The 23,289-nt window shown below is 40.7% G+C and overlaps 1 protein-coding gene across 1 annotated transcript; it reads right to left on the bottom strand.

The window, feature by feature from the left end:
• Positions 1–15: 15 nt before the first annotated feature.
• RRAGD (Ras related GTP binding D) lies at positions 16–19,636 on the bottom strand. The gene is made up of 7 exons (XM_005518203.3): positions 19,438–19,636; positions 12,669–12,964; positions 12,050–12,249; positions 10,957–11,071; positions 5,085–5,227; positions 3,155–3,303; positions 16–1,189 (listed from the first exon to the last, which is right to left on the bottom strand). The coding sequence occupies exons 1-7, from the start codon at positions 19,583–19,585 to the stop codon at positions 1,038–1,040; spliced, it is 1,203 nt and encodes a 400-aa protein (XP_005518260.1). The 5' UTR covers positions 19,586–19,636; the 3' UTR covers positions 16–1,037.
• Positions 19,637–23,289: the final 3,653 nt, after the last annotated feature.

Raw genomic sequence — 23,289 nt, 5'->3', positions numbered from 1 at the left:
GATTATTACAGCAGGTAGATTGTCCAGTCCTCATTTTAATGGTCTTGTCTTGATTTCAATGACAGATGTACCCATGTTAGAGGGAATCAGAACCCAGTGGTCACACCTTTATGACTTATCAGTACATCAGAAAGCCAGGGTGGAAATACATACAGATTCTTCATTGCGCCAACTGTACATGTGCAGGGTCTCAACACAAACTTAGCAATGTAAATCCAGCCATAAAGATACAACATACTCCTCTGAAGCCTTATAAAAATACCAGTGCAACATAGAGCCATTTTACAAAACAATCATCTTTATAGAAAGGTATTTTAGTGGTATATGCTGAGGTAAATAATAAAACCAGACCCAAGAGAGGGCATGACCAGTGTTAAAGAGAACTCCAGATGAAATTTGGCCAAAAGCCTGTTTTACAAAAGCTAATATTTACCTACCAGTTACGATTCCTGGTAAGTTGCTTATTGCTGTAATACTTCAATATTATTCTTCAGTTTACAAATTGAAAAATATATGAAATTAGATCTGTATGAATGTTAGGTATTAGCTGTCAGAAATTTAAAAAGGCATTGTACCAAGTTTTCTTAATAGTTTACTAACCAATTTGATTGTAGCAGGTAAACAAACTACAGCATACATTTTACCTGACACCATGCATCAAAATCACCATAAAAACTAAGTTTATCAAAGTCCAAGTCCACAAGAAGAACATGAAAAAGTGCAAATTATGTACCCAGTATTTCTGTCACAGCTGTTTTTTCTTAATATGGCATGAAAAAGGTTTACAGCATATATTAAGAAAATTCTTACAAGTGCTCACCTCAATGTTTATATATACAACATTTTGCTCAAAGTGCTCACTATATGAAAAAAAACTGATTGGATAAAAATATTTAAACAGTGCTTTCTGAACGTTCAGGGAAAATTCATATAATATATCAGTCCCATTTGTTTTCCTCTTCACTCAGTGCAATGAGATGCAGAAGTCACATCAACTTCATGAAAACTTTGCTTGCCACATTTCCCAAAAACCTCAGTTACAGTGGCATTCTTGGTGTCCCATTAGGAGTGGGTCTTTTATTTTTTTGCAGGTGGCTTTGATGTTTTCGAGATCTTACTACTTTCATTCTTACTTCAAATACTTCTTGTATGGCTTTTCGAAAACAATGGAAATTGTAGTCTATTAATCCTACAGAGACAGAAATGTTTTACATATTAATAAATACATTCATATAAATAAAGTAATGAAAACATTGCTTATATTCTATGTTTAGTGAAATACCATACTCTCTGTCTGGAGGTCATATTCAGTGAACTGTCCAGGAATTTCTTCTGTGCTAAGCAAAAGCACATTTGATAAATGCTAATAATTCAGTAAGCATTACAGCTTGATACCATGTCTGCTATTAAATATACTTGTAAGTTTTAAGAGAAAACAAATAGAAGTTCATTGGCAGGTAACAGATCCTTAATTTAATAAAGGGCTTTGAAGAAGTGCTCAGTATACTAGAAGAAAAACTGAAATCTTTCATAAAATATGGTGTAATTTTGGAAATCTGCTTTACAGGGTAACAGCAATAAAAATAAGTAGCATCTATTAATCAAGAAATGTTCATTTTTTGCCAATACATAAACTTTGAGATAGATACTTGATAGAACTATTACCAAATCTCAGCCAGCTATATTTCATCTTACACTGTAATTAAAATGTAACACAATAGACATGCTATTAGATTAGATACTTACATAATAGGCAGATATCATTACCATGTCAGTGGGCTGAATGTGATCCCACAGAAAAGCTGTAAAGCTTTTGGTAGTCAATTGGAAGTCTTACTGAAGTCAATATTGGTAGTCAATTGGAAGACTTACTGAGTGCTACAATTCTGTAATACCACAATACAATTTTAGAATTTTGGTACTGAGCTCATGACCTCATTCAATGTTAATGCCATAAGCTTTCTTAACTCAAATACTGCATTATTTTCCACTTCAATTTCCCTAACAGGAGATACATATTTCTAAGTGGTTTAAATCCACCATGTTACACTTTGGGGTTTTTTTTGCAGGAATTGTTTTCTGTCTCCTTGCAGTTCAGACAGAATATTACTTGGAATTTATGAGGCACAAAAAGCCCATCTCCATTATAATACCAGAACCTTACTGCAGAAGAGTGCAGGCTACCAAGTGTCCCAGCTATGCAGATACAACAATCTCCCACAGTTATGGACAAACCCTAATGGATCTTTATTCAACATGATGTCTTTCTGAAACAGTGCTGTTAGTAAGTATGCAGAAGTAACACTTTTTATGCATGTAACAGAAAGTGACTACATCCAACATTCATAAACAATAAAGGTGGTAGGGGTATGGAAGAGACATTTGACCAATTTAAGTGCTATCAAAAGCTCAACAGGCTGTCAAAAAACCCAGCAGACAAGTGCTGCGTTCACAAACACACCAATACTGACTGGTGAAATTACTATCACAAGATGGGGCACACAAGCCTAAATGACAGCTTGCTCTTCTACTGCTGTGTTTTGGTCTCAGAGCATGTCAGAAACACCAGCAAATCAGTGAACATCGTGCCAATGAGCAGAGAGGTCATGAACTAAGGGTTCAGTATCAACTTTGACCAGGGTCAAGAAGATAACAAAGAAATTTTATGCACTTTAACTGCAAAATATTAAAGCATTCCTAAATAGGACTAGGTCCTAAATATGCAGTTTTTCAAAAGCTTCCTTTCAGATGTAAGAAAAGCAAGAACATTCTATCCGTCTCAGAAATTTTCCCTTGGTTACGGCAGGCAAGCTGTTCCAAAGGTGTATGCTGATGTCAACAGGTACAAATCAGTGTCAGTCAAGATAAATTAACAGTCTACAGTTGCAGGTGGAAGCTTTACTGCATTGGATGTAAACTTTCAAATGCTTTCATATCAGAAAGTTGTCAACTACGTTTATGACATCATCCCATCTTAATACCTGCACAAGTACTTTCATCCCTTTAAAAATGTTATGTAAGCTTTATCAAGCTCGACTTACCTCAGTATTTATGATACAGTTAGAAACTGTTATCAGCTAATAACAACCTCAGTTATTCATTAACTCACTATTATAAAGGAAAATTTATGCAATACTAGAAAAGGGGAAAATACCTTTTCTCTCAAAGCTTTCTTCTCTGACAAAACAAACAAGAGCGAGGAATTTTGTCACCTCTTTTAAATAAAGGACAGTTGTATTATTCAGTTTTATGATTGCCATTGATTCTTTGTCATAAGGAGTTCCAGTGCCATCATCTTTAAGCCTAAAGAGCAATATTCAAACAAACAAGAAAAGGTAAGACACCAGATTAGCTAACAAAAGTACTGTTACATTGGTTCTCTCAACGAAGAATCTCAAACTTTATGAAATCTTCCTTTTAATCTTTCAAGGAGACTCTTCCAACTACACACTATGTAAACTAAGACGACAAAGAGATAATTTGTTTATCCCATCACACACCAAACCTTAGATCTGGGACTATTAATCCGATTGTTTGATTGCCAAGTGCCTGAACTGGAACCTTATTTTTTCTTCTGTAAGTTACCACCCATTTACCACAAGGCTGCTTTTCTTTTTATCAGTGCTTTGTATTATGATTTACCATAAACATGTGAAACAGTAGGTCTGTACTGATAACTGCAAACCCAGTAACCTTGCTTGAGCAGTAGCAGCTGACTGATAGTTTAAGACATCATGAGACTTTCCTCGTGAGATGTTGGTTTTTGCAACATCATATTATGAAAAGAGATTTCTCATTCATAGATGTTGTGTCATAATGATCACTGTATTATGTTTTTTACATTGTAACATTGTAATTTTATTCTCACTCCTGAATGCACACACAGATATTGTTGAATGGATAGTTATCACCAACCTCCCAGAACAATTAGTCTCGATAATATATTAAAGTGGCAAGTTCCACAGATGCTCCAAGAACAGAGGACAAGAAATGAATTGTAATATCATGTCTTTAGTCTGTAGCTAAAAAGTGGCAAGCAGATCTCTGGTGATAAATGCAAATTGGCTATGCAACCACAGTGGCAGAATGATATTTTGTAAATAAAGAGCCCCACAAATGGTGTGGTACAGATAATTATTAAATGCACACTCCTTTGAGCTACACAGCAGAAATCTTTCTCTTTACAAAAATCAGCATCCTTTATTTTATACCTCTGTAAAAAAAGTTCTTACACAGTTGCTGAAGTGATGACTCCAAAATCTGAAACACACAGTAGAACATACTAACTTCAGAGATTTTAGGTTAAGTATTCAACAGTTTATTGTTCCAGTGCTTATTGCACATCTGCACCAGGACTCTCTCTTGTACCTTCTCTAAGAGTGCAAGAAGTCTGTGAGTGGGTACAAATGCAAAGCTACCCCAGCCTGCCACTCTCTAAGCATGTTGTGCATTGCCCTGCAAGTGTGAGCATCTTAATGTGCTAATTCTTAATGTGCCACTGCCTTTCCCAGGAATGGCTGGAATTACATTTGGTCAAGGGCCAAGACACTGAACACATAACTTGCAAGGAGATGTACATGCCAGCCCCAGGAGATTATTACTTGCTTATGTACAAGAAGGGGAAACTGAAAAAAGCCCAGAAAGGTCACGTAGGGAATAGGGGACAAACAGAAAACTGAAGTGAGAGTGAAACAACTCTTTGAGGCTATTAGAGGCCACTGGCTATTAAATAAAGATAAATATGGCCCCACTTCTTTTTAAAACAGGAGACATCCTTCTGTTGATTTCAACCCTAGGGAACAAAATGATGATGTTTCCTTTTATTTTAGATTGGTTTCTTCCCACTTCTTCCTCCAAATTAAATTATTAGCATAGAAAGAGGAAGATGCTCACAAGAGAAACTGAATAAGGAGCGATGCTTGTTGCTGGGAAGGATCGGTCCCTCAGAAGCCAGCTGTTTCCTCCTCCTCTGTCCTGGCAAATTACCCATTCTCCTTATTGTTTATACCCACATCACCCACAATTTTGAGGCTATTCAGAATCTCAGTACACAGCTTTATGGAAAAGATTCACAATTTACTTACCCATATATACAAGAAATGTCAATCACAACATCTATCATATCACAGCAGAGCTCGTAAGTTTGCATATCCACTGGAGTGCTGTCTGTTGCGATATAGATCTTACTGACTACATCAAATAAAAATGCTTTTTCAATCCCGGAATTCTATTCAAGAGAAGAAAAAAAAGAAAAATAAAGTGGAATCCATGTTTTCAAATTAACCCCAAGCTTCTCTGTTCCCTTACTTGCCTGTTATATAAAAAGGCTAGGCTAAAGAAATTAAATTGCAATCAAGCTCATTTTGAAAGAACTACATACAGCACTGTTGTATTTGTATTTGTATTTGCTCACAAACCTTCCAACAGTTTCTGACTGAGCAGACATGATGCCAAGGGACACTCTCAAACTTCTCCACTGTAATCTGGAGAGATTACATTTCTTTTCAGTGGAAAATGAGGGGGGGCAAGTGGGGAGCAGAAAAATCTTCCAAGTTCAAGCTTCTGGAGTTTTAATTATAGCAACAGACATAAAAGAAAGCTGTAATCTAAAGTTATTCTAGCTGGGCATATGAGAAGATAGAAACAAAGGAAAGAAAACACTGATGGACAAAGAAGACAGTATTATTCAGGAACTGATTTCTCATTGCAGTCTGTAGCTGTTCTACTGTCTGGTTCTGTAGAACATCGTTTAGGATCACAGGAGCGAGACCAGTGTTTTGATGGTGCCGTCAGGTTTCATGTAGCACTGGTGGTTAAAGCCATGTTTAAAATGCTAAGGCTTGCTAAAGTGATGACAGCTATGTTCCTGTCATCCTGCCAAGCTGATTAAGACGCTCTCCATACTGAAGATGTATCGTATTCACAGCTCTGAGAAGCTAGCCAGGACTGCTGGCTCTTACTCTTTTGTGTAGATAAGGTAAACTGACATAAACCTCTGCTTCCTGGAAAAAAAAAAAGTGTACTGCTTAATTGAAAACAGTAGCCTTGCTGGCTGATGTCAAGGGATTACACCTGCACAGCTCTCCCAGCATGAAAAAAAGGGCAATTTTCCAGTAAGTGCTAAAGCAGAAGCTATAAAATACTCTTCAGTATCCACCTATATGGGAATACAAAAAACCTTCTCCATCCAACTGAATTGTCTCTATATATGTGATTCCCATTTTAACATGATTTGGGACTGCTGTCACAGTAGTTCTGTAACCACCAAAAACCACACTGAAAATCCCTAACAAGTTTTAGTAGTTTCAGCTTATTTTGCACAGTTACAGAACTTTTCCAATTTTTCTTCCTCCTTTTCTAAATCAACTATTTAACACATAGTTAAGTAACTAAAGTGACTGTCCTGTTTTCCATATTTCCTGAAATAGGTGGAAAAACTTCCAACACTAGATATGCTATTCAACAATGGACAGCAGTATTTTGGGCATTTTCTTCTTAAAGAGGTGTCATTCTTCCATCACTGCAGACAGAGCTAAGGCTGCAATAACATCCATTAGTAATAACAGAGTGTAGAGGTGAATTTCTTGCATTTCATAATGGAAAAGACCCTCTGAGTGGCATATTTCAGAAACTCAGTAATAAAAAAAATATTCAAAGTATACACTGTGGATACCTTAGGTAGATGGGCTGAAGCACAGGATGTACAAGGAGAGTCTCAGAGAAATGGCTTTGTTCAACCTGAAGAAGAGAAGACTCATTGCTATCTACAGATACCTAATGTAAGGGTTCAAAGAAGTCAGAGCCAGAGCCAAACTTTTCTGAGAGCTACAACATTGAAGGACAGAAGCCAAAAGCCACAGGCTGGAATTCTGACTTAATACAAGAGAAAAAAAATTAACGTAGGCGTGGTGAAGGATTGGGAGCATGCTGACCTGAGAGTCTGTAGCATTTCTATCCTTCAAAATGCACAAAGCTGAACTGGACCCAGCCATAACCAGCTTGCTGTAACTGGCCTAACTGAGCAGCAGCTGACCTCTAAAGGTATCTTTCAGCCTACAGGGTTCCATGAGTCTGTGTTCTTTGAGCCCAAAGAACAAAAATGTATGCATATTTATGCTGGTTGTTCTGGCCACATATGGGAGTTCTGTAATTTTGCTTTTTAAAATAGTAATTCTGACAGCACCTCACACAGTTCAACAGATGCTGTCAATGAAGATTAATTACAAGGCTCTCTTGAAATACCATGTAAGTACATAGCTGTAACTTATTGCCAAAATTGTATTTGAAAATACAAGTCATTTCAGACAGAAGAAGCTGAAACTTGAGCCCCGCAGTGCCATTCAGGAGAAGCCAATTACAAGGTTTTGTATTACACAGAGACATAGCAACAATTTCAGCTGTACAGGTAAGATGCACTTCAAATTATTAAGATGACAGTAACAATACAGTAACATTTAACAATGAGAAGTGATTTTTTTCATCTCAGAGCTCCAGGTGCTGTAGCCTGCCTGTACTTGCTGTCACATTTCAGAAAGTTTTCTGAACGTTTGCCATGAACATCTTGAGACGTTTGCTGTGCCAGCAGTTACACCTGCTGGTTAAGGGCAGAAATTCGTCTCTTAACTTAAACTCTGCTTGTTTTCAGTTACAACTGATCCATTGTGATAGGACCTGCTGAGAAACTGCATGTATTTTCTTCTTTAGAACTTTGTATGGTGACAGAAACCTCTACGAAATGGTGGGATGGACTGCCAGAAGTAGTAACCACTAAATTTACCCACATGCCTTCAAATATTTAATTTGTCAGGGGTTTTAGTACAACTGTAACCAAAAAATCAAAGGATTTCCCATAATTTTTGTGTGAAAACTACTCAACACCCCACCCCCCACCCGCTATCCCCCTAGCCTGCAAAAAAAACCCAAACAGAAATTGTAGAAACAATAGTAACAAGTCATAAAAAAAACAGGAAAAGGGGGATAAAAGTACTATTCAAAGAGACATTTTATCATTAATGTTGAGGGAAAATGACAATAAGAAATCAACTGTTTCTGTTACTAGAGCTGGTAGGTTCCTTACTGAATGAAAGGCTGCCATTGATTAAATGAGAGCAGGGTCTGAATAAGCAACAGTTCTCTCTGACACAACCCTACAGTCTGCAGAGAAGATGCAACATGTGCTAAAAGCATTCTGAATGGATGTAAGAATATCCCATGGTTAATCTAAACCAAGAGAGTCATTGTGAAAAATCTGCAATGAATATATGGGATTTTATTTTGGATAGGTAAAAACCACGAGGTACTTGAAATTCAAACCATGTTTCTCAACTATATGGGGTGTGATGATGTAGAAGACAGTTTCTATTCTTTAAATAGAATGGGCTCAGTAAAAGTGGTACTCCTCCAATTCCTAGGATAGGTAAGCAGGCCTGTCTTTTTCTGTATTTAATGTATAAAAGTAAGTCAGAATTTGGCCCTAAAAAGTGACTCTCAAAAGAATTTAAGAGGATATTGCCAGTCACATCCAGTTAGTAATGAATTTTGGACAATTATTTAAACAGGCCTTACATCACACAACAGATTTCATTAATTAATTTTAAGCACTACATTTGAATTTACAGATTACAATATTTAAATCATTAAATTATCAAAACTATACATGATTTTATTTTTACTGTAATTGTTGGTTTTAATACATACTTTTTAATATCCCCCAAAACAAACCAAACAACCCTCAAATGAAAATTTGCTTTCCCATGTCACACAACTTGATTGGTTGATAAAGCCACAGTAATTAAGAAACAGGCATCCTTCTATATGAAGCTGGTATGTATGTTAGCCAGGTAAGAGTAACATGGATTTTGAGAGGCAGTTATTTAATGACTTACAAGCAGTTACATTAAAGAATACAGAAGCAGTATTATATATACACTGATGGTTCCTCAAACATGCTCACACACTGTGGCATTATAAACTTGGGCAAAAACCTGCTTTGAACTTAAAGAGTGATCGCAGATCTATTTTTGTAATCATCAACTTTTTGTGTTGGAAATCTCTGTGGCATAAATGAAAGCACTTCCTCATGAATGCTGCTGCAAAACCAAAATTAGAACACTAATACACCCACACCCTGATATCCAACACTAACTTCCTGAGGTAAGGCACGACCAAACTCCATGCCAAAATTTGTTGTTACTAAGTTGTCAAGGTAAAGAGGCACCCCCTAACTAATTTTATGTGGGAGAATGATTTAATCATCCTGTGGTTGCAAATAGTCATTCTGAGTCTTTCTAGAGACAGAAGATACTCGTAAAAACAGCAAGCATACTGAGGACATAATGATGCTGCTACACATGTCTCTAGGTCACTAAGAAACTGGAGCAAAGAAACTGGGACTTTCCCATACTGAACAGGGACACCTCCCCCACTTTTCTGGACTTCACATTTATTTGAAATACTCGCTCTTCCTTAAAAACTATACCTGATATTCTAGGTATGATTGGAGCTGGGTGCTCCAGACACAGAAGCATCTGCCATCAGTCATTCAGGAAGCTGCCTATGCTCAGTTCATGTGGAGATTCTGTACAAAACCTTCACCAACTTCAAACAGTGATGAGATTCCATACAGAGATGACTCACAATGACTGACTGGAATGACTCTGGCACAAGGAATACTATTATAAAGCCAGCTTTCTCTCTAAAACTGTGTGCCAAAATCACTCTCTAATAGCTCTAGAACAGCTGTCATGATTTCTTTGTTACCTCTCTGTTGTGGAGTTTTGACATTACATGATAATAACTGGTATACAGTCTAGCTGTTTTGGAAGAAACAGATCTTTGCAGCAAACTATTCATTATGAAAAAGTATAAATATGCTGTTTAATAGTAAGAGAAGTCTTGGAATGACCTTCCTCTATTCCTAGCTTTTCCTTTCACATCTAACTTTTATCTCTCTCCAGTTTCACACTGGGAAACCATGAAGTCTAATTTTATCTAAAAGGCTGTTGAATGATATTAAATAATTTCTTATGAAAAAGCACAAAAAGACATAACAATGTATCTTGCTTAGAAATTGAAGCTTCAGTGCCAGATGCCAAGTTCAAAATTAGAATACTGTGAGAAAGGGTGCCGTTTTTTGAGCCACTATGACCTGATTTAACAACCACTGAAATAGGGAATTTCCCCTTTTCATAATCTACTTGCTGTGCTCCCCTTCACTCACTGCCCCATGTTTCCATCTCTTACCTTGTGTCAGAACAAGAACATGGTGGACACCTCCATGACCTGTTTTTAACTAAATTAAACAGTGCATAAGTGCATGGTATAGGAACCCCAATGAGAGAACAGGTGAGTGTCAGAACCAGTACAAAGGAAAAGAAGGGATCAGACATACAGGAAGAGTGGAGCAAGCGATCTCTTCCACAGTAACAAACCACTAGATATACAAAACTCCCTAACTGGCCTTCAGAGTAACTATGGAAGCAGTGAAAGTCATGGTGGACTCTACGTCTAAAGATTTCACGACATAAGAAGATTTTCTTAAGCTCGGTAAACTTCTGATACAAAGTACAATTAATTCTGGGAAGCACCACAGACAGCTCCCCATATGAGGTCAGACTAGATTATGTTCCTTTAAATACTCATACAAGTTTTAAGTGCAACTTAAATACATGCAGCACAGACTTGCAACATTCAGATTGATGCTATGAGCAGAAAAGTGATGGCTGCTAACCCATTTTATGTGACTTATATAACTATGAGAATCTCAGCAGCTCATCAATGCTGTTTAATAGACATGGAGGTGAGGCCAAGCTGCATGGAGGTGCATTTTCAACTAAGTTCTGATAATTTCTCTGAGAGAAATTGCTCATGATCTCTAAGAAGGCAGTGAACAGAGTATCTGAACATGCATGTTGGACATAGCCAGATCTACAGACAAAGGATATAGTAAGTACTTACTGAAATAAAGATGTTAAGCAGGTTTTCCAGTGTTGGGAGCTGTGGAATCAGTTTCTGTACCACTTTGCTAAATGCTTCAAATATAGAATGATCATATATGCTTGTCAGATAAAAGCTGGAAAAAAATGTCACCACATTTTCCTTTTAGCCACATACTGTGAACATGATGTACCTTTCATAATATGAGTGAAATAAAATATTGTCAGACAGTAATTGCAATTACCCCCTCCCGTGATCTAAAGTCATGATATGATTTGAGCACAGGACTTCATCTCTATACTAAAAAAATCCCAACCTAGATACTGAAACCTAACCTAGAACTTGATACAGAACATTTTTAATGCAACTCCCATGCTGGCATTCTTACAAAACATATTTATCAAATTTCAGGAGAGGAGTATTACTGAGTATGTCTGTTGTGATCTACTTTTTTAAAGTTGTGGACACATTTATCAGTGCAGTGATGCAGTCAAGTAGTTAAGAGCTCTAAAGAGCTGGCATGTTCATGAGCAGGTCTCTCTTTTTAATATATTTGTACTTGGCTTTAAAGTGCTAAGAAAACCATGACAACTTGATGTCCTCTGGTTCCCAGCCTGCAAAGTCCACTAGTTGTCACTATTTGCTACAGTAACCCATTTTACCAGAAGACACAAAGCAAAGATACAGCACAGGTTTTCCCAAGCTGCTCCAAGCAGGCTGGAGCAGTGAGGATGAGTGACTGGGAGGGGACCATGCGGCAGAGAGCTTTCAAAGAAGGCAAAAGTGATGTAGTAGAATATACCCTCCACTGCCTGGAACTCTACCAGTTGTTGTCACTGTCCAAGCCAATTTATTTCAAGACAGCAACTGCAGCAAAAACTGATAGGATTCTGGCATGTTTGTCATCTGTAACTAAGCAGCTCTCCTTGTTTCCCTTCAAGACAGCAATCAGAAATAGGATACTTTGGCTCAGGTCAAATACAGTATCTCTGATTATCCCTTTCCTTCATATGTCATAAGCCTATTGCCTGCTACTTAAAGAGGACAGAAAATGCTAACTCATCAAATAAGCTGCTCAGCACTTTAGCATTCTCTACCCAGCAATTTTTCTCACCTGAGGTGAATCTTTTCCAATCCAGCATCTGCAAGGTCATCATTTGCCCTCTGGTGAATATCCCTTTGTGTTTCAATCTTGTGATCATCAGATAAACCATCCACTTTATGGATAAAGATTTCAAAGTTGATATCTGGATTCACTTTATAGGCTCTGGTCACAGTAAGATGCAGCCGAGCTAATGCTTCCATATAATCATCCTAATAAAGGAAAAAGAAGAGCTATGAGTTAGGAAAGTATTTAAAAATATATATATATTAAATTTTATGATACTTATTTTTAGAGAGTACTACAGCTCAACAACAACTTGATTTTTTTTACTGTTTTATAAGTAAAAGCCTGAGCCTACATCCAGCATGTGCACCAATCTCATGCTGTCAGCACTTAGGAATCTGAGCAAGAACCTTGAGATGTTAAAACAAATTAGTTAACTTCCGAATACATTGCAGAGAGATTAAAAATAGCCAAGCAGCTCTTCAGATTTTAATGACTTCTTTTAATGTGTATTTGTGATATAGATTATTTATTTGCTTTGAAAAAACCTGTGCTTTCCAACCCATTTGTCTGTTGCTTAAGGAAGAAAAGAAAAAAAGTAGCTTAAAGCCCCTTTTTTTTTTACCTGAGAATCAATAACAAATATCAGTGCTCCAGTGCCTCTGAAAATCATCTCATAATCAAACGTAGGGTCAAAGAAGTCAATTTGCCCAGGAAAATCCCATATCTGAAAGTTGACAAAGGAGCTGTTGGAAACATCCTCTCTGCAGATCTTGTTTGTGCTCTCCAAGAAGAGAGTCTCATTCGGCGACATTTTGTGAAAGACAACTTTCTGAATGGAAGACTTTCCACTTCTTCTCAATCCCATGAGCAGGATTCTTGGCTTAACTTCAGTACTGAAGGGATCATTGAAATCCAAAACTGAATAAAATCACACAAGAAGAAAAGGAATATACTATGGCAATATAATTAGCAACTACCAGATAACATGCATTTGATGTTTATTTTCATGAAATTTTTATATGAATTTATGCAAATGTTGCCAATGTTTAAGCTTAGAGAGCAGTGCTACAGGCATTTTGACTTGAATTATTTGCCCCTTAGGGTATACTATCAGAAAATCTACTTCTCACCTCCAAGACAGAAACTGCAGAAGGTTTGACTGCTCTGTTTGCATGCGAAAAATCTGTTATCACACATAGACATCTTAAAATACCTAATTTTACTCTAATTAACACTATGCCACATATATTCTTCTTTAAAAGAGTATCATCTGATAACAAATACCCTTTTCAGCAGATAGCTACATGCTGCAGGAACAGAGTAGGACTGTGTTAAGTACCTCTGCATGATCTTTCTACCTGAGGGCTTCCTTTCTCTAAAGTCAATCAACCGATAAATAAATAAATAAATGAAATGCAAGGAGCTACAAGAAGAGTTCAACTCATCAGGTACACAATGCTTCTGTGTTGGAACTCACAGTACTGAGCTCATGAGTCCTTTTCTAAGGTGCTTTGGATTTCACCTGCTGCTCAGTAATTTGTGTTACAATCTGTAAAGGTTTGTTATCCAATAAATAAGATTACAGCGTATCATCTGCCTAGTTGCAAAAGAAAGGCCTGGGAACACAGGAGTTTCATTGTGTTACCTACCCCAGTTTGAAACTGGCACCACTTTTTCTGGTGCTGATGCAGTTATATCAGCATCAAGTAGTTCCAACAGTAAACTGTGCTGTTATATCTGTAAGGACATGAATGTATAGCTATCCATTCCTGCAGGCACACCAATTTTAGCTTCAGATATCTCAAATTGAAACACCTAAAGCAGTCTAAATGCATAAAGTTGGCCTGTAACTTTGAAATGTCCTTTGGTGCTGAGGTGAAATGGCACTGCCCTTTTATGTGAAAAGTTTTGAAACATGTCTGTGACTCTGCGGTGTCAAACACAAGCAGCACAAAAAAATGAGTTGTCAGTGCTAAATCCACTGAGTACAACTCAGAGTACACAGAGGTCAGGTTTAAAACACTATCACACAACAGGCTGAACATACTATCCAGTGAGGTTTGGTAGACCTTCTCCCATCCACTGCACTACAGACTATTCAGATTATACTTCATAGTACAATGGAACTGCATTTCTTTTTCTTTTTTTCTGCTGGGCTAAGTTTTGAATTGCAAAAAACTGGCACACATTTATTCACATGCATCATTCTTGAATATGCCCTGCATACATTAAGTGGTCAGCTTTACTCCCAAAATATGAAAGTACAAAACAAGAAACCTCAGGAACAATCTGAACCTGCCAATTTATTACATAGTCTTATCAGCCAAAAAAGATGGAAAGCTTAAAGGAATCCTTTGCCTAGGAGCATGTTTTGCACCCACAGGTGGTGACCACATCTTGTGTCCTCTTGTGTGCCTGAAGCCTCATTCACAGCTTTCAGAAACATAGGAGCAGCGTATGTCTGCCAGGAGGGTACAGAACCTTGTCCCGGTCTGTCTGTGCCTCCCAAATTTGAGTGACAGAGAGTAGGGCTTCTCAAACAGAAGGTATTGCAGTGTTGGCATAAAACATCTCCTGGCACCATCTACTGGCTTATGAGAGGTTGTGCCATTCAGTGCAGATCCGTGCCACCAGTGACTGACAGAAGCCTTCAATTCATTATCGGAGGGATCCTGTCCATTTCAAATGCAATTGAAAGGCCTTGGCAGGTATTACCACTTACTGTGGTCTTGTCAATTATCACGCATGGACACTGCTAGGCAGTAGTAGTGCACAGGGGAAATGCTGTCAGGCAGAACAGGGACAGGTAACTCTGTAAGAATCTCATCCTGTTAACATCGCAATGGCCACTTCTGCTATCTACACACAACAAATTTAGGAAGTAAGAAACTGAGGTCAGCATGCCCCTCTACTCTTCCCATCAACTTGAGCAGAGGTAGTACCTCCTGTGGCTGGGAGAAACATGTGCCTACAACACTTCACACCTTCAGAAGAATAATAAATATCTGCTCTTAGATGATGTAATGATATTTTATGTTTTGGGGGTATAGTCTTCTGAATAAACCAAACCAAACATGCAAGATTTAATGGTGTATTCCCCATCTCACTCTGTTTTTTGGTAATCAGAAGAGCATATATTTCAGATTTTGCTATTATATATATATAAATTTATTCAAAGCTTTATAAAGACTTTATAAAAGCATATGAAGAACAGTCTTCAAGTTGAGGCTTTATTGCATGTTTAAAAAAAAAAATAAAAAGCCTACCATTTGCTCTGTAGGCAACTGAACTTATGAAGTCTCATCTACCATGGATTTGTACTTTGTGTCCCCTTCCTCTTCCCACCACAAAAACACCAACTTCCTCCTGTATGTCTTATGACATCTCCAAATAATAGATATGACATGCTGTGGCTATTCTGGAGCTCAGCACATTTCAGCTGGCTACACTGTGTACACCCATCTGCCAGCTGCTGCCACAGTGAACACACAAAGCTGCTCACCTGTCCCTCTGAGGACACTTCATTTAGCTTTCTCCTCTCTTCTGAATGCCAGTTTTCCTCAAACTTGTGAGAACTTAATAACCTTTGAGACATCTTTTGTTCAGATTTGGCTGAAAGTGGACAGCAGTTTCTAAGATTCTGCCCGTTGACGAGACAACCAGAGGACAGGCTACCTGCCTAACTCCCTTTTCTTTGACAAACAAGCTAAAAACCCACACGTATCTAAAGAAATATTTTAAATAACTTGGACTTTTTACATTGTGGTATTAAATTATCCCAGGCTGTTAGATTTTTACTGATTATAATGCTTAATAGCAGGAAATTGCTTTCTATTAAAGCCATACTAAAAAAAAATACAGTTGCAACTGCAAATAGAATGAAGACCAGCTCTTCTGCTAGTAAGACTGTTACTTAGCTTTTGAAATCCTGCCAGTTCAAAGACAGGGAAATGTTAAGAGTATCATCCAAACCTGACGAGATAGCAAGGCTTCTACAGTACTTCCCTCTCAGAGAGTTAAGAGATTACCTTATATGTAAAGGAATTGGACGATGCATTGCCTGCCCACATTCCTTTGCAGGAGTACATGACAACTCCTTTTTTAATTTGCCACAGAAATGCCAGTAGATGTATCACTGCAACTTCCCAGACTAGGTTACTGAGTGAGATCATAATATGCCCAAGAGAAACACTAAACTCTTCTCTGTTCTATAACGGGAAAGATAATTTTCCCTTTTGTGAGATGCAACACATTTCCTGCTTCATTCACTTTTGCAGAGTAAATGTTGCAAAATGCCAATGTCTAATGCATATCAACAGCCCTTCATATTTCAACTTTTCTAAGCAGCCAAGAAGAACAGAAGCCATGCTGGTTAGAGGCCGTTCCTTTGAAGTATTCACAAATTTAACTTAAACCTAAAAGCACTTTCCCCTAGAGAAGCACTCAATTCCTTACAGAACTTCTGTTAACTGCAGTTGTATCCTTGCTTATGGAGTGTGTTTTGCATGCATTGCAACATGCAGAAGAGCACAGCTCTGAGGAGCTGAGAACTGCACGTAGCAGTCCCAACCTGTCTCACTAGTACACAATGAATACTTTAGTATCTCCTTTATGCTATGAGATATATATATAGATAACTAAAACAGTTTTTGAAGTCCATCCTGAATTTCAGATCAACTGCAATTAATTGTGAAAGCAGGTGACTATCTGTGCTTTGCAGGCGTATGGGATGGGGATGCCACATTCTGTACATCCCACCAGCTTTCAAGCATCCATATAAAATACCACAGCTCATCTGTTCAAGTAACATAAAGCTAAAAAGAATTATTTTGCTCATGTTACCATCCACAAGGTAACAAGCCTCTGAGTCTAGTTTTGAACAAATACAGCTAATAATGATTTTTTTCCCCTAATGCAGTTATATTAAGTTTTAACAATTTCTGTGTAAAGGAGAGGTAGCAGTCCCAAACTTTCTACTCTTACCTTCAAATCCATTAATCTTGTAGCATTTCCAGTACTGCTGTGACTGTGGTATTTGCAGCACTTTGGATTGCTGTCAAGACAATGCCCTCATAAAACACATAAAATTAACATCTTCAACACTAACAGATGGCCTGAGACTAAAGAGTTAACAGAAAAAGCTTGTATGTAATGAAGAAGGCTGTTCAGCTACTGTGGGTTCATAGACATTGCAGAAATGCCTGGTGGAAGGAAATTCTTGTGGCTACAGAAAAGTCTCAGAACCAGAAGACCTGGTTCCATGCTACCATAAGTGCAGCACTCAGCAGTGGTATGTCTTAAAGCCACTTCCTTGGACACTCTGCAGAGGGCTTTCCTGCTTCTAAACACTTTTTAATTGCATCTATTAAAAATCTGACAAGGCTTTACGTAAATTTAAGTGTTTCAAGATTTCTGAATATGACCCTAAGTGTAAACTAAGGGCAAGAGCCTTTCAGCATTGAAGCTGGAGACACAAAACCAGTATAGCATGAGGGATGACCAATATGAAATTCTGATATCTTCTGCAGACTTACAAGAAGAAGAAATTATGCTTTTAAGTCTGCCTTCTCTTGTCACTGTCAACAGCCATGCATTGAAGTCATTCTTCTTATACTGCCCTTTTCATTCTTTCTTTGTAGAAAAGTGGAGGCTGTGACACTGAATTTTGGACTACTTGCTGTACAGATCCAGGAAGAGAGGACAAAAAAAAGAGGAAAGTCCCTTGCCCTGCAGCACAGTGTTACACAAAACACAGACCCGAATCCCAACCCCCTCCATTTCAGATGTTATATGCCTCTTTCTCCAGAGAATTCAAAATGAAACAGAAAACCAGGGAATCTGGACAGTTAAAATGGATTTTGTTTTAATCCTGTGTAAAATAGTCCCTGCATTGACTGTCTTCTCCTGCTATTTAGGATGTAAAAGTTCTTTTCTGTTAAGTACAATATTCTGGTGTTACTATAAAGAAGCAATTGCAATTTTTAGCAGTCTAACAAGCTCCTATTCAAAAATATCCAAATGCATTTGTCTGGAGACAATATATGGGTTACTTCTCTACAGAAAATACTAAGTTAAAGCAGCACTAAAGAAACACATTAAAATTTACTTTCTTTGCATCAAAATGAAGGCAATTCTCATTTCAAGTAAGACTTTATTTAGTCTCAGTAATAGCTCTTACAGTCTAACATTCCTATAGCTTTTAACCACAAAAGCTTACACCCAAAGCACTGACCTTCCTCCACTCCCCAAAATTACATTAGTCAATGCAGCACCTCCCATGGCAGCCTGGAGGATCAAGCCTTTAAGGAGAAGGGTTCCGCACACTAATATCAAAGCAGACTTAAAATATGTGGCCTTTTATTATGCTCTTATAAAAAAGCACTTTTTTTTTTTTTTTTATCCTGCGATACTGAGAGTTCTCCAAGCTCCTTTGTGAAATATGTCTCAGAAGAATGAATTCAGGCTCTGAATGAACGCAACAGGCTCTGAGCTGGCATTTCCTTTTTCTACTGAATGAGACTGCTTTTCCTGGTAAGCCCGTCCTTCTCAGCATCACCATCCATACTGACACGGACATGCAGTGAGTAAGGCGGCTCCTCACAAGCACAGACCGACGGACATTTAGCAGAGCCTGCCACTGTGGGACTGACACTCGCAGCTGCGGAGCAGCCCCGGACACAGAGCTGCGTGTGGCCGCTGCCTTTTATAGCGTGACACCCAACCCCCCACCTCCTCGGCACACTCGGGTCACATCATCAAGCTGTGGCCTCTAATAACTAATAACTCTCACTCTAGACATGAAGAATACTGATGAGAAATTACACACACACTTTGCCTGCAGTCCCTTGTCCTCCTCCCTCTTTCCCAACCTGTCCTTTTCCTGCTACCTGTCAGCCCTTGCCCTGCTCCTTCCTCAGAGCTCCCTGCACCCTCTGACCCACAGAGCACCCTGTCCCCGTCCCGGCCCTTCCCACGGCCACCTCCACAGCATCCTCGCTCCGCCCGGCCTCTCAACGCCCAACCCCGTCCCCAGCTGGGCCTGCCCTCCCTCTGGACGCCTCGTCTTCCCCGCACCGCCGTCCCTGGCTCCCCTCGTGCCCCGAACTCCGCGGGGAGTCTCGCCTCTTCCCTGACCCACATCCGCGGGCCGCCAACCCTCACCTCCTGGCGGCGGCCCTGTGTCCCCCGTCACCGTCCCGGCCTCACCCCGGCCCCCGCCCCGCCTCACTCAACACCCGCACTCGTTGCCCGCCGCTACCCCGCCGCCCCCTGCGGGCCCCGTGCTGCCCCTCCTCTCTCCCGGGGCAGCCCCCGCCGCCGCCCCCGCGGCCGCCGCCACGCCGCTCCCCGCCGCCCCCGGTGCCGCTGCGGCCGCCGCGAGCGGCACTCACACGCCTCATCGCCGCCGCTCTCCGCGTCGCCGTCCGAGAAGGACTCGGCCCCGTCGGCATAGCCCGCCAAGCCCACGATCTCCTCCTCCTCTTCCTCCTCCTCGTCCCCCTCTTCCTCCTCCGGCAGCTTCCTCGGCACCTGGCTCATGCCGGCCGGGCTCCTGGCGGGGCTCCGCGGCCCCTCTGCCTGCGGCGGGCTCGGGGCGCGGGGGGCGCAGGTCCCGCGCTGGCGCCGCGCCCGCCGCCGCTCCCCTCCTTCCCCCCGCACGGCGCTGGCGGAGCGCGGCGCAGCTGCCGGCGGGGCGGGCGGGGAGGCGGCGTGACCCGCGTCACCTGACGCGCCCGGTCACGGGCCGCCAGGGCCTCCGCGCTCGCCCGGGCCCGCTCCCGGGCCCGGCCGCGCCTCTAGCACCCTAGCGCCGGCGGGCGTAGCCGGACGCTGCGGGCTCACCGGCGGGTCCGGGGCCTGCCGGCGCCGCTCGCCCCGGCCCTGCTGTCCCGAGAGACAGCCGTGGGAGCGGTGCACGGGCGAGGCGCTGCCCCTGGGGTGCGGGGCGCCGCGGTGGGCGAATGGAGCGGCCAGGTGTGCCCGGCAGCGGCACCGAGATGGCACCTGGCCATCGGTTTCTATTACAAGCATCCCTGCTCAGAAACCCTTACAGTCACAGAAATCAAATAGGTTGTGAAAGACCTTTGGTATCATCCAGTCCAACCGATGACTGAACACCACCCTGTCAACTACACCGTGGCACCACGTTCAGTCTAAGTCCTTAAACACCTCCTGCGACTCCACCACCGTCCCTGGGCAGCCCATTCTGAAACTAATCGCCCTCTCTGTGAAGAATTTCTGCCTAATACAGAACCTACACTTCCCCCTGAGGCAGTTTAAGGCTATGTCCTCTCCTCCTGTCACTGGTTGCCTGGGAGTCTGGCTCCTATCTGGCTACAACCTTCTTTTCAGTCACTTTGCAGAGAGTGGTAAGGTCTTCCCTGAGCCTCCTCTTCTTGGTCATGTCCTGCAACCTTGCCCTGCACAAACCCCAAAGACAGACTTGGGTCTCTTCTGCCTCATCCATACCCACTTCCAGCATGTGGGAGACTCTAGAACATGGGCAGGACAAGAGTGTGTCCGGTGCTGCCCAGCTCACCCATCTGCCAAGCCTGCTTCAGCCCTAGATGTGCTGTTGGCACTGCCTACTGCCTGCCCCATGCTCCTTCCGTGCCGACTGTCATCACATGCGCAAGCCCAAAATGTTAAACCAGGCACTGACAGTGGGAGGTAATGTATTTGCAGTGTGGGTCAGAGAGAGCTTATTTTAGAAATAATTACTTGATTAATAAGGAACACTAAAGAGAGACATAGTAGCGAAATCTCTAAAGAAGTTGAGATTTTGATGCCCCTGACAGACAAGGAGCACTCATCTCCCCGCCATTGCTTTCTCCAGGCTTGCTCTACAGAGATAGACCTCCTGCCTTTCATCCAGGCCCCTTCTCAGGAGTTTCCAGGGCTGCTCTTCTTATCTTGTTCCAGTCTAAGCTCCAGAGTGTGTGTGTTAACCCCTGGCTGTCATCCCATGCTGCCCACTGTGGTGACTGGCAGCTGAATTCCTGATTCTACAACACCAGATTTTCCTCTGTTTCTGTTTCTCTCTTTCTAATTCTTTCTGCCCCGTTCTCCCTCCCTGCATTCAGTATATTGATTAGACTTCTATTTAGAGTCTCTACTTTTTTCCTGCAGCTGATTATTTCTGTCACCTCTGTGCTGCATGACAATCTCCTTATCACCAGGCCTTCCAGGTTGCACTAAGTCACTGGAGATAATGGAAGTACACATCTGTTCAGAGGTGGGAGAAATCCCCCTTGCCTGTTAATATACAAATTTATTGAAGGGCCTGCCTTTATTCCCAATTTATCAACCTGCTTGGAAGTTTTGCTTGAACAGATTAACAATGTACTAGAAGATTATGGGAAACCTTTCAAAGTTAAATCCTGTAAAATGAATTAGTACTTAGGTTTGGAGCAGGATTTTTTTTACCAGTCACATTTTCAGCATTGTGTCTTGGGACAACCCTGACAGGCATTAGTCTGCTGAAAACTGATGGAAAGAGGAAGAGAGATTCCGGGTGTGTAATGAAGGACCATCTGTCTCACACACCATCTGATCACTTAAGTGCACAAAGGGCTGTTAGGTTTCAAGGCCAGCTTTGAATAGAGGGTTTTTCCCTGAAATATCTGTACTAGGTTTCTTCTGTACAAAGAGCTGCTTGAAATATGACCAATGAGAGGGAGAATAATTTGGATATATTAAAATACTAAATCAGGGTGTAGAAACTCAAAAAAGGGACTGGTTGTAATGCAGCTCTTCCCACAACTGACATCAGTGACCTCCTACTTGACCACAGCTTCAGGTTCAAAGCCACATATACTCCAGGCCCATTGCCAGATAGATTTTTAGAGTAGGGCTGAAGCATTTCTGCCAATCCCCTGGCAGTATAATCTGTCATGGGCACTTCATAAGCCTCAGGACTTGCTCCTCCTCTGTCCCTTTGCCATCAGCTGGTTTTCAGTACCCTCTGCACCGACCCTTTTTCTTCTTTTCCTTGTGTCAGGTCACCTGACTTTGAAGCTGGGTGCACATAATGAAACAGCGCCCAGCCCTTCAGTCACAGGACTTGTAGTAAGGGCAAGTAAATAGGAGGTTGAGTCTTTGCAGATATGACATGTACAGTGATAGATGTGAATGGACTTTGTCCATGAAGATCTGGAGTTCATAGACATTAGATTCTTTCTGTGTCATTCATTTCTTTCCCCACTAGGGGAAAAAAAAAATCCAGAAGAATACAAAATCGACTGTCTGCATTAGAAAAGGTTAATGCTACTTAAGGTCAGGGAATTGTCCCACTGACATCCACAAAATCAAGGAGCCTATCTGCACCTAGGTTTGTAGGATCATGATAGGGTCTCATCCTGTTCCTGTTAAAGACCGAACATTTCCATGAAATACATTAGTGACAGATCTGTGCCAAGAAAGCTTTTTTCTACAATGTGCTAACATCTTGTTTCTCAGTCATAATGAGCAAACATAACCAAAATAGTTCTGCAAACTTTTACATGTATGGAACTTATTTAACACACAGATTAACTGTTACTCACATAAATACTTCTATTCCTACATTAGAATTTTGCACAGTATCAAATTAAATAAAATTCACATGAAGTAAGCCTATCCTGAATATGGAAATGAGCAAAAAAATTGTAATGTGAAGAATCACAGTGTGTTTTTATGTGTTTTAGCAACTACGCTTTAAATTAAGTAATGACACCAGACTTCAGATTAATGCCGTAGTTTTGACAAAGCCTTACTGAGATCAGGGAGGCATCAGAACAATAAATCCAGTCAGTCAGTCAGTCAGTCTTTCCTTGGGAGCACCAAGGGTTTTGATGTGAACCTCTGGTGTGAGTTGGGTCCCTTCCAACTCAGCATGTTCTACGAGTGTATGACTGTCACCTGAGGCTCTTGTAGCACGCTGCAATAAGCGGTTCTACGATTCTATGACTATTGCCACAGAATGATGACTACCACAGTAAATATTTAGTGAAAAAGGCATAAGTAGAATAATCCGAAAAAACATTCAAAATAATATATTCATTACATAACTAGGAAGTGCCTGTAATACTTCAATGTTTAGTTTGTTTAGGGCATCAGTTAATTTGGGGCATTTTGAATGCCTTCAAGCCAAAGGAACAGCCTTTGAAAGCAATGTGCCTGTGAGATCAAGCATTGTAAGGGGAACAGCTGCTTGTTTTCTGTTTTCTCCTTCTCCTAATCCCACTTTCATCATTTTACTCAGC

This window comes from Pseudopodoces humilis, chromosome 3 (genome assembly GCF_049639895.1).
Source record: "Pseudopodoces humilis isolate 2021_Gansu_Grassland_sample_001 chromosome 3, ASM4963989v1, whole genome shotgun sequence".
NCBI classification, from domain to species: domain Eukaryota; kingdom Metazoa; phylum Chordata; class Aves; order Passeriformes; family Paridae; genus Pseudopodoces; species Pseudopodoces humilis.
Note: the sequence above shows the minus strand (reverse complement) of the source record. Positions and strands in the feature narration are given on the sequence as shown.